The 12,456-nt window shown below is 48.1% G+C and overlaps 1 protein-coding gene across 1 annotated transcript; it reads left to right on the top strand.

The window, feature by feature from the left end:
- Nucleotides 1-229: 229 nt before the first annotated feature.
- On the top strand, nucleotides 230-1,208 carry LOC136963574 (transcription factor HES-2-like). Its single transcript, XM_067257727.1, has 3 exons — nucleotides 230-241; nucleotides 526-618; nucleotides 741-1,208. Exons 1-3 carry the CDS (start codon nucleotides 230-232, stop codon nucleotides 1,206-1,208), a joined length of 573 nt encoding a protein of 190 aa, XP_067113828.1.
- Nucleotides 1,209-12,456: the final 11,248 nt, after the last annotated feature.

The following is a 12,456-nucleotide window of genomic DNA, read 5'->3' as shown; positions in this document are numbered from 1 at the left end:
CAAGATGGGAGGAGCTCAGAGTCTCTTTCAAACTTTGTGGCCTTTAAAAGACACCGAACAAGAAGAACGTCCCATTCACAAATGTATTTGACCGACTGACAGTGCACACAAGACAACTATGCGTCATCAATTTCAACTTGTGGATACAGCCAATAACTTCAACAATCTTGTGATTATTGATAACGCTATTACAGAGCAGAGCAACCCTGGTGGAACAGTGAGCACGAACATGGACAGAAAGGTAAGAATCCCTTACAGCATCAATATAGATTGCCTCTTAACTTTATGTATACGCTGCAATATGTGATTACATTTTACATTTTCATGCCAATACCAATGCATACTTTATGACTTTATGACTAACAACATGCGCCATAGCCTTCAAAAAGACAATGTCTACCACAGTAATGGCGTATAAAATATGTCCTTTAAAATAATAATGCACGCAGTGTATCTGCTCTTGATGCTGGCTGTCAACAGAGACCCTTATGTGACCTCCCACTGACAATCTCTTATCTCCCGCAGCTTCTCAAGCCTCAGGTAGAGAGACGACGCAGGGAGAGAATAAACCACAGTCTGGAGCGTCTGACAGCCCTGCTGCTGAAAGAACCACAGCAGGTAAACCACCTCGAGTCTCACAACTTCCCCCCACTGAATCTCTTAAAGTAGCACACAGCTGTAGACACTTCCTGGCTGCAGAACTGTACATTTACCTGTGTTCTTCTCCTCCTCAGGGTCAGTATCAGCGTAGAGTGGAGAAAGCTGAGATCCTAGAACAAACGGCTCTCTTCCTGAAGAACACTGGTGATGTGGACAGAAAGAAGGTGGAAGTTGGACGACATTCCTCTAAAGATGGGTTCTCCACCTGCCTGCAGAGAGCTGCGCGGTTCCTGGGCCCTGAAGGAAAGGGGTTGCTCAACTCACCTCTTGCTGGTCATCTTGTTAGCCAGGCTGTTGTGGGTGTCAGAGCTCCAGTTCACCCATCTGACATTCTGACCAGAATGAAGAGCCCTCCGTCCAAACCTCAGATGAAGATGCAGAATTATGGGTACCCACAGCAGGTTTGTGGCCTCAACAGGACCCATCACCCCAAGTCACCCCATCAAAGGGATGCCAATGTTCTCTATCATCACCAGTCCCAGAGCCAAGCTATCTCAAAGGCCCAGAGCCTCTCAGCCAGCCAGGCTGTGTGGAGACCTTGGCCCTGATTGCACACAATATTGATAATTACACATTATTATAATATTTAAAATGGCTTCACTTGCTTGAAGGCCAGGCTGCCACACAGTTTCCCTCTGACAGAGATGGACATGAAGGACACCAATTACAAAGTGTTGTGAACACAAGGTTCCTTTCTGCCATACAATTACCACTGTGCCACATAGAATTGCATTTATTAAAATTGTAAATATTGTAGATTAAGCTATATATAACATGCACCATGACGTGTAGGCTACTGTGTAACGTTTAGTTCTCTTGTCATTCTTTTGCACACTAATTTATATGTGAATTCTCTAATGTTCATGTTGTCTGTTGGAGTACACAATAAATCCTTCCATATGTTTAAATCATGACTCTTAATAGCTTATCACGCGACCACAAACATACCAATCAATGATCAACAATAGTGACGCACCATTATGATTGTGCTGCGGTGTTTAATCACAACCTTGAGTACGACTCTTTTCTGCTTGGAGAAATTCCTAAGATGTGCTCAGAACGTGGGGAATGAATAGCATGGCTGGAAACACATTGTAATTTAAACTCAACACCTATTCTGGCACGAGCATGCAAATGTTGAAGCATACAATTGACACGCGCCGATGTCTGTGACGAAGGGGGATCAAAGAAGCTGATTCAAATGAAAGGATTAAGTCACACCGTTTAGGCGTGAGAGTATGGAGCTTTTATTGCCCTATTCTCATTCAGGAAAGCGTGAACGTGTTGGCATGTCATCCGTTCTCATGTCAACACCTTTTTCAAAGTTTCCATTTGACCACATGGGAAACTCAGTTAGTTCCCATGCAGTCTTGTCACTTCAACGGCAAGCTGACTTTGGAAACAAGTAGACCTAAACTACTTTTAAATTGGAGGCGCAGATATAGATTTAACTTTCTTTATCCACTTTTAGGTATCTGTGATAAGAACGCAATGAATCTGGGGTTTACCGCATACACCAAAAAAAAATCAGTTTCAATCCACTTATTACACTTTATCGTCGTCAGCTCCTAAGACCTGCAGTTTGTCTCAATACCCGCTAGAGGGAGACATAGTATCACTCCGTGTACAGAAAAGTTGAGATGTTTTACTTCGCAGTGTATTTCTTTCTTGCTCGGATTCTATTTTCACATTTAATTTCAGTGTTGCGGTTTAACCGGGGGCATTCCAACCCAACACGACCAGAATTAGTTTCTCACAGTCTTAGTCTCAATCATAGTGTAAATAAGAGACACTTGTACAAACATGAACTTAATTGTTGGAAAACTTAAACACAGTGGCAGTATGTACCTCTCTGTGTCTAAATCAGTAGCTGACTATGTGCCTAACCCAAGCATGTACAGTATCAAACACACGTGAATGAATGTTAATGAATTCACAATATTGCGCGCTCTTCATCTGTTGAGAGAGTATGGCTAAAGAAGAGGCTGTTGGTCGTTGTCCTGTTGAGGGCTCTCTGGCTCTCCTTTCTTTTGTTGTCTTCCAGTGTGCCGTGAATGGAGTGTCTCTCACACGTGGCGACAGCTTGACACCATGTCTCCCATTGTGCACCAATTTACTGCTGCACAACAGCTTCAGTTGGGTTAGAGGAGGCCTCCCCCCTCTCCCTCTCTCTAATGTAACAGGGGAGAAAAGAGGGGAGCGGGTGGGCGGGGGGGGGGGGGGTCTCTACTGTGCCCCCCCACCCTCTCTCTTTCTGCTCCTCTTTTCTCATGCTAATGTGGTCCAATCCCGAAACCCGGGCTCCATCTGCCCTCCCTGAGGGCTGGGCCCCACAAACGTTCCAGACGGGGCCCCATTGTTGCTGTGTCACCAAGCAGAACGCGACGCGTACGCACGCTTCCCGCGGACGCACAGAGCCGGGCCCTCCATCAGTGGCGCGAGGCTGCAGGTAATTATCCTCCCATGTGATGAGGGAGCGCTCTCGAACGGAAGAGGGGAGAGCCAGCTCGCGTGTGTCCCCCCTACTCCCCCCTACTCCCCCCCCACCCCCCGCCCCCGCCCCCGCGTTCAGCGGCCAACAGTTTTCTCTTTCATTCATGTGTGCATGTGCCCCAGCCCCGCTCCACTTCCTGTCTGTCATCATCTGTTTGGTAGGAATAGTCTTGTGGGTTACCAGGCACCACTGGAGAAAACACTATAGAGAAGGTTTTAGAAGTAATATTCCTTCCTTCAAAATAAATGGTATTGTCATAATGATGTACCTGTTAGTGTCCTCTATCTGTTTGATAATTTGATAATTTAGTGCTCAGGCATTTTGATCATTCGATCAGAACCTATTCTAATGCGGAACAACAAATATCATTTGTGCTCCCCCTGAAACTTGCATTGTCAACAGATCTTCTCACAAGGCCCTGGGACATCTGTGTAGCTATAAGGTGAGTGAACTTGTTATTTTGCCCACAGCACCATGACAAGCAGATTACGTGTTGCTGTTGGGGTTGAAAGCGTTTCCCCCTTCCTTTGCAAAGCTCCAGTTGAAAAAGCTGCTGCTGGCTGCATTGAGATTAGTTATTGAACTGGCTTAGCCAAGGAAAACAAGGCAGCCTCAGTGGCACTGCACACAATAGGCCAGCTGTCAGTGGGAGGGGCCTGCCTGGGCCAGCGCCGCCATGGATAGGGTCTTTGTGTCAGGCCCTGCGTGCTGATTGGCCGGCCCTATGAATTTATGCGCCTCGGTGCTAGCAGGCACACCACGCGCTGATTAATATTGACACAAGGCTTGATTGAGGGCAGGCAAGTGAGCAGGGTGGGGGAGGGGTGTGGCTGGCCACACTCCACACAGACATGAAGGATGGGGAGCAAAAGAGAGAGGAAGTATCCAATTCCTCTCAGAGTGCAGTGAGTTCTACTCTGACTGTAACTCATAAAGAGGCTCATCTGGGGACACGTTTAGACATGACCCCCCCCCCCCCCCACACACACACACCCTTTACGTCTGAAGGGATCTCAATGCAGTGGACCGAAGGATAGACACCCTGCTCCTTAGGATGCTGCATTCCATGTTGACATGAGCGTAGGCTATGTCTCTGTCTCTCTATCTCTCTCTCTCTCTCTCTCTCTCTCTCTCTCTCTCTCTCTCTCTCTCTCACACACACACACAAACACACACACACACTCACACACACACACACACACACACATACACGCACACACACAGGCTCATTACATTCGCACTCCCCATCCCCCCAGTCCCAAGTGACCATTCAAGTACACTCCCACACTGCTCGGCATTCAGAGGTGCATGTCATGACCACTCCCTCAGCAACGCTGCTTGAGTTGCTGTTGGGGAAAGAACCAGCTTGTTCACCAAACTAATGATCCATCTCTCATTGTGCAGTTCAGGCCTGTTTGTTCTGGTTGATGCACTTCAGGCGTTGTCTTTGAAATGGCAACCGCATGTGATCAAAGCTCCCTGGACAGAATTTGAAAGAGAAATTGACAGTGAAATCGTGTCTATATTCTGTGAGCAAAGGCCGTTTAAAAACCTTCCCTTTTGTACAGAAATTGTACTGATCTTACTAGTAGTAAGAGACAATAAGTAATGAAATAACAATGCATTCTCCTGTTGTATGGGACATGTTTTCTGCAACTCACGTTGGTTACTGTTTTTGAGGATTCCCCTCTGGAGATGTGCAGGAGTAGAAGGGGCTGTCAGGGGAGACCAAAATAGTCTGCTTTTGTTGCGTGCCTGTATACAGTGGCCAGGGGTCTCCGTGAGTCCACCAGCAGCAGACTCTGAGCTGTGCTGTGCTGGCCTGGTTCGAACCCCCGACTGAGTGGCAGCCTGGGTTGACTCTGAAAACATTCAGCTGGGTGAATTATTCACTCATCACAGCGGGCATCACTGTGAGCAGCATCTGCCATCTCAACCACTCAGCTCCCAGGAATTCAGAACCCGGATCCAACTGCCAAACTCAAGACAGGTCCAGCAGGAGCTATCTAACTCAAAACAGACCAGAACCACCTAGCAGGCCTGGTTAGGATATCTGAAAGACCAGAATGTATTGTATTTTTTTTTATAGCTAGGATAAAGATCAAGGTAGTGACATTTACATTTACATTTAGTCATTTAGCAGACGCTCTTATCCAGAGCGACTTACAGTAAGTACAGGGACATTCCCTCGAGGCAAGTAGGGTGAAGTGCCTTGCCCAAGGACACAACGTCAGTTGGCATGACCGGGAATCGAACTGGCAACCTTCTGATTACTAGCCCGATTCCCTCACCGCTCAGCCACCTGACTCCCACGCTAGTGACCTAGCTTTCTTTTTGGCCCAGTTAAAAGGCTTGTCCAAAGCCCAAACTGGGTAAGGTGTCAGGGCTACAGAGACACATGTCTTGCTGACAAGTCTCTCTCTTCCTCAGTCAGTGCAGCATGTACCCTCAGGGTCAGTGTGGAGACAGAGTTGTTTTGTAAAGCTGCTATCATATCATATCCCAGTTTTTCAAGCTGACACCTGCGTTCACTTATTTAGATGATGTGTGACTTGTAACAGCACCATTGACTTATTTACTACACTCTCTTCAATGTTTGAAAACCAACTTTTGAAAACCAATGTAAAAAATCTGCAGTTGTTCACACTGTAATTTCTTGTACAGACCCACTTTTTTACTATACGATTATATCACAGATTGTGGTTAATACCACATAAAGGTTATGGATACAGTCCATGGTTTAGTATGTCACTAAGTAAAGACCCACTGACCTCAATTCGTGCCTAATCCCTACCATGTCTGCATATCCCATGTCCAGCAGGAAAGGCCAGAGGTGTAGTGATGCTACTGGTGAACATGCCTGCAGCAAGGATAGAGGGCTCATGTGAGAGTGACCCATTATCTGTTAAACTGGTAAACCCAAAGCAGAGGAAGGATCGGTGGCAGATATTAATCCGCAGTGGTCAAATAAAGAGCTTTAAACCTTTAGACAAACTGCTAAAATGTCAGTTGGAGCCTTTCTCTGTCTCCTCTGTAATCCAGCGGGGAGACGGGCGACCCCAGTGGCGACCCCAGCCCTGATCCAGAGATCAGACTCCTCAGACAAGCTGGGATAGGCAGAGAGCAGCACACATGCCCCCGTCCCTTTAGCAAAGTTATGAAAACCAACACCACAGAATCATTAGAGTGACTGTTGAGCTAGAACTTTCCAGTGAGATGACAATAGTAAGGAGCTTACCCCCCCCCCCCCCTATCCCCCCAGCTGAATTGTAATGTAAACGCTTTGAAGTATTTGTGGGACAAACTGGTTCTCGTTTTCCTGTGGAACAGATGGATTGGTGGTTGTGAAAGAGGTATCTTTGCTACAAGGGTTCCATGTATAGAGGGACACACTTTTCCGTATTTTTTCCCTTCCGGCTCCCCCACCCCTCTCTGTCTTAGCGCTGCCAGGCTTAGCAGGGTGGAGGAGTCCCATTATAAGCTGTGTGGTCTAAGTGCTGCTGTGATTGACCTGAAAATGGGTGTGCAATGGATCTGACTGTCCTGTTCTGTCACCAAACCTCTCATTTACTCCTCCACTGTTATGCCCCAGCAACATTGATTTGAACATTTCACTGCAGGCCAGAGAATACAGTCCAAATGCACTTTGATGATTCTTTTGGGGTCTTTTTGCTCAATTGAACTGCAATTAATAGCCTGCTATTTTGTCTGAACATTTAACACATTTTAAATGGAGCCAGAATATGTCAAAAGAATGGCTTTTGAAATGTAGATAATGTGTTGGTTAACTACATCTTACTCATACAAAATGGACTCGGCAACTTGTGTGGACAGACTTCCTTTCAGAACACCAATGAGGACATTAGAGGTCGAGGAAGAACCGAGCCTAAAGCAAACCAGATCTCGTTCCCCATTCAAATGCCACCCCGATGTCAAGCTCCCATGCAAATACCTGGCCACCAGTGCAACCCCCTCCCCCTGCGGCCATGCAAATAGACCAGGCTCTCCATGTGGGAGTCGCCTGCACAGTCGGTGGGCCTCAGACAATGATCCCTCTCTCTGACCTGCCTCCTGCTGCCTCTGGGGAGCTTCGGCAGGGACGTGGCCCGGCGCGGCTCATGGTTAAAACATGGAGGCGTCTTCAAAGGAGCCTATCTGTCATCTGGCTGGGTTGCCAGGTTTGGTAATGCCTGTAATTTGGTTGGGTCGACCCCCGCTGCTCAACCACCTGCTGGTGGTCGTATGTCTGGGATTCATACCTGGATTATTGATGACTACGGAAACTGCCACTATCTGAGCATCTAAGCCCCTCATCCCATGTCAAATTGTGAGGTTTATGTATTTACGTTGTGTGGCACATTTGGGCAGGAAAGCTCAACAGGAGAACGTGAGAGGGAGATGAAAGGGCAGAGAGAGAATAGGGGAGGGGAGAACATTATTGTAAACATTCATCTGTGTCGAGTGGTGACTCCCAGTAAACAAAGTACGCTTTCCGTTTATTTAGAAAAGGCTTTCTCCTCCCACGTCCATGCTAGAAGAGAGGTCAGATGGTGTGGAACAGATGAACTCCTGCCCTGCAGTTTTGCAGTGCTACAGCCAGGAAGCCCTTTACAACCCTCTTCAGTGCAACACAGTGGACAGTCAGCATATCAAAATCCCAACTTGAAGCATCGACGATGACAGAGCAGTATAGAAGTAGCCATCGTTAATGTACATTAAGATCAAGTTTTGCAGTCATTCATCCACAGTACAGTTGATTACCCAAACACGTTCTCTTTGATATTAATAAGGGAGGTTTTCTGATTGCAGGATTCCAGTGCCACGATAACAAGGAAAATCCTTGAGTTTCCTGCAGCGAGGGGTGATATTTTCACACCCATCGCAGGCTCTTCCCCAGGACAGCTAAATATAGGTCTGGGCGGATCAGCAGGAGGGAGACTGGAGCCTGAGGCAGGGGCTGTAGCACGGGGCTGCTGTTCTGTACCACAGAGAGAGAGGGAGGGAGAGAGAGAGAGAGGGAGAGGGGGCAGAGAGGAAGAGGGATGGAAAGAAAAAGAGAGAGAGAGAGAGAGGGAGAGGGGGAGAGAGGGAAAGGGGGAGACAGACGGGGAGGGGAGAGAGAGGGAAAGAGAGAGAGAACTAAGGCTACCCACCTCACTACCTCACCACAAAGATATTTGAGAAGCATTATTAAGCTGCTGTTGATATTCATGCCGTGTTTCCAGACGGAGTTGAGGCAGGGCTCTGGGGCTCTGGACAGAGCCCCACATCACCACCACCACCACCGCCACTACCACCAACCCCATCCCCCCCCAGCACCACCACCGCCACTACCACCAACCCCATCCCCCCCAGCACCACCAGAGCCAGGCTGAGCTCTCCTGACGCTAATATGGCCGCCTACCGCTCCAAAGCGGTGGAGGGGTTGCCATGACAACTTGCTTTGATTCATTACGGCATTTTCAAGGGATAGCGATGCATGGTTGTGTGGGGGGGGGGGGGGGGAGACGCTGTTCTGAGTTGTGTGAGGTGTGTGCTATGAAGTCTGAAGACTGTAAAGCTACCACATTCATGTTCTTTAACACTCCTGGCATGTTCTGTGTCCTTAGACATTTTCCAGTGTCCATGACACGCTTGTGGAACTTGGAAGTGGAGGTGCTTTTGGCTGCAATATTTCAGCTGTGGCCTTGTGGTGGGACTGAGGCACGATTGGCTGGAGCCTGGTTTTGGCTGTTGCACAGGCTGTGGTTTTGGCTGTGGGGGGACTGGGATCCCGTTGAGGCTGGTGACTGGGCAACAGAGTGCTACGAGGAGTGTGGGGATGCTATGATGGGGTTGTGGAGGCTCTGAGAAGCTGTGTGGAGGCTGTGAGGAGGCTGGAGAAGCTGTGAGGAGGCTGGAGTAGCTGTGAGGAGGCTGTGAGGAGGCTGGAGAAGCTGTGAGGAGGCTGGAGAAGCTGTGAGGAGGCTGGAGAAGCTGTGAGGAGGCTGGAGTAGCTGGGAGGAGGCTGGGGGGAGGCTGGAGAAGCTGTGAGGAGGCTGGAGAAGCTGTGAGGAGGCTGGAGAAGCTGTGTGGAGGCTGGAGAAGCTGTGAGGAGGCTGGAGTAGCTGTGAGGAGGCTGTGAGGAGGCTGGAGTAGCTGGGAGGAGGCTGGAGAAGCTGTGAGGAGGCTGGAGTAGCTGTGAGGAGGCTGGAGAAGCTGTGAGGAGGCTGGAGAAGCTGTGAGGAGGCTGGAGTAGCTGTGAAGAGGCTGTGAGGAGGCTGGAGTAGCTGGGAGGAGGCTGGGAGGAGGCTGGAGAAGCTGTGAGGAGGCTGGAGTAGCTGTGTGGAGGCTGGAGAAGCTGGGAGGAGGCTGGGAGGAGGCTGGAGAAGCTGTGAGGAGGCTGGAGTAGCTGTGTGGAGGGTGTGAGGAGGCTGGAGAAGCTGTGAGGAGGCTGGAGTAGCTGTGAGGAGGCTGTGAGTAGGCTAGAGAAGCTGTGAGGAGGCTGTGAGGAGGCTGGAGAAGCTGTGAGGAGGCTGTGAGGAGGCTGGAGTAGCTGTGTGGAGGCTGTGAGGAGGCTGGAGAAGCTGTGAGGAGGCTGGAGTAGCTGTGTGGAGGCTGTGAGGAGGCTGGAGAAGTTGTGAGGAGGCTGTGAGGAGGCTGGTAGCTGCTAACAGAAGATGCCCCTGTGGCCCGTACAGCAGGCCTGCTCCAGACACTCGCTCATTACTAAATGTCACCGCAGAGGGTGACGAGCGGCCACCACCTCATACAGGATATTTATAGGATTCATTACATAAAGTTGATGGCCAGCAGCAGTCCGTGGACGGAGTAAATCAGGCTCCCTCACAACTGCAGCGGCGGGTTGTCATGTCAACCCCTCCCCACAGCTCCACCGCCGCCCTTCAGCAGCCCTGGGAGTCTCAACTGGGTCTGCTCTGCCCCGGGCCCACCTGCCCACCTCACACTCCACCTAGGTGTCACAATGATGGTTCACTAGTTGGAGGGGGCTCTGAAGGGGAATAATTTCCTGTCGTAAAGTAGGACGACAGTGTGGCCTGGGTAGAGTGTGTCGTGTGGTACGGAATGTGAAGGGTCATCAGTCACTGTGAAGGTCAGGCCAGGGTTCGTAGCCACACATTCAGTCACTCCTGTCAAGTGAGCCAGGAGAAACAAGCTTGGTGCAGGTCTCTCTGGAGGAGATGAATGCTGGTAGAGTGAAAACAAAAAACAAAGAGTATATTGTGCTTAATGTGAGTCACTGCGGTCTATACAGATTCATGTGGACAATAATCTACCGCCCTCTCCTCTCACAATCAGAGATATCCTGGCACAATGTTATTCTTGTACCAAATCCTGTCGTCCCAAATGTATCTAATCTATGTTCAGTTTAGACAAACGGTTGCGTGCTTTTCATCGCATATGAATTATCAATACTCTTTCTTCGCTTGCATTCAGCCTTTTGAAGAGAATAATATATGTGTCTTCTTTTGGAGAGTATGTTTGGTGTGAATTGTCTCGTGATCAGCCATCTCTCTGAGGGCTGCCCACTCCACACACAGCTAATGTGTTTGCTTTCGACTAACTCAGTTAACACTGCAGTGTTTAGAGAAGCAGTTAAGGCTGTTTGATCGCCACCCTGGCTTCCACCGTGCTGTGTGTGTATGAGTGTGCATGTGTGTGTGTGTGTGTGTGACTGTCACCACCCCAGAGTGCCCAGGATTACTGCTGGGTTAGTTACAGTGGGCCAGTCAGCAGGAGGTGACGTAAGAGAGAGGGAGCTTACTGATTGGATCAATAAACGCCTAATTACTTTGGATTCACAAATTGACCTGACTGAGCTTGTGACCCCCCCCCCCCCCCCCCCTCCACTGTAAAAATTAGAACATTTTTCTAGGCTATAACTACATACAGTCAACATTCTGTACAGTTCATTGAATGATGCATAGCTGGTATTTAGAGCACAATAATGTGGTTAGGAAATGTTGACAACTTTGTGATAAAACACCAGCATTTTCACATCTAGATAAACTGTTATCATTACATTTTGAGGCTTCTGTGTTGTTATTTTTTTATAACCTTCCACATACAGTTGTATAGTTGTTTAGTTTCGGTTGACTCAACTTGATATTCAGATTTGGAATAGTCTTCTCTGTTGATCTTGGGCTGTATTTTTGGGATTCAGACTTAAGCCTCCCCTCATCTCTCTGCCTCAGTGCCTTAAAATAAGTGTCTGCATGGTGCTGCTGTTAAATATAAATCAAACAGAGACACTAGTGGCAGCCATTTTTCATTGTGTGTGTATTAGTCAACAGTGTGTACTGCATCTGGAGTCCTACTACAGTTTTGTATGAGCTTTGTAAACATCATGAACATAATCAGAGGTGTAAATCATGCCTGCTTTGTTCTGCGTGTGTGTGTGGGTTCCTAATCATGTCTGCCTAGAGAGCTTGTGACTGCAATGAGGCTTCCTGGATAACAGTGTCTCATTAGAAATGATCTCACTGGCCTCAGAATAGACTACCTATTTCCATGCTGTTTATTCGGTACTCCTCATCCATAATTAGAACTGCGTTTTTTAATTTATTAGTCATGGATATAGATTGTTGCTGTATGTGACGTCATGTCAAGCATATTTGAGGCATGTGACTGAAATGCACACCCATGGCTGTGCCTTTCCCTGTATTAACTATCACTGTTCTGCTACCAAAATCGTCGGAGCCATTTTTAAACCACAATATTCTGTATGGAGTGCGTACAATTTTCTGTATGGAGTAGTTGAAGTGGGTATCGGGGTTTTTTCTGTTGAGAAAGAATCTTAAAGGATTCCATCCTCCATTTGAGTGAACGCTGTCACGACAGCCATATTATTCTCCAATGAGGAATCGACATCACAGGGGTTGTCACGACAACCAGCCGTGATTCAGAGTGCCTTGGATGGGTCTCCACCTCAGGCAAGAAGCACTAGCCTTGAGATCAGAGCAGATGCTGAGCCAGCCAGCCAATCACAGGTGAGCTTGGAAAAAAAGATGACATCATAGGCAAATGAGGGCAAATGGAAAGAGTTTGGTTTGTTATGTCCGCCTATCCAGGAAGCCAGAGTAGCTACGGCTAGTGGAGTAGCATCCATTACAGACCGGTGAGTCTGCAGTATGTATAACAAACTATCTCTTCCTTATCTGTCTAGGAAACATTTATAGTACAACATCCATTATTTCACAACAGGATGTGCACGTTTCGAAACCTTATGCACACATGCGTTGTAAGTTACCAGACTTTCATAAAAATGTCTAATAAAATATGTAGTTCCACATTTTTTATTC

Source organism: Osmerus mordax, chromosome 19, assembly GCF_038355195.1.
Source record: "Osmerus mordax isolate fOsmMor3 chromosome 19, fOsmMor3.pri, whole genome shotgun sequence".
Lineage (NCBI taxonomy): Eukaryota > Metazoa > Chordata > Actinopteri > Osmeriformes > Osmeridae > Osmerus > Osmerus mordax.
This window is presented reverse-complemented; position numbering and strand designations above follow the sequence as displayed.

Coding starts and splice junctions, on each gene's coding strand:
- LOC136963574 (XM_067257727.1), top strand. Junction 619..740: donor TGCTGAAAGAACCACAGCAG/GTAAACCACCTC, acceptor CCTCAGGGTCAG/TATCAGCGTAGAGTGGAGAA.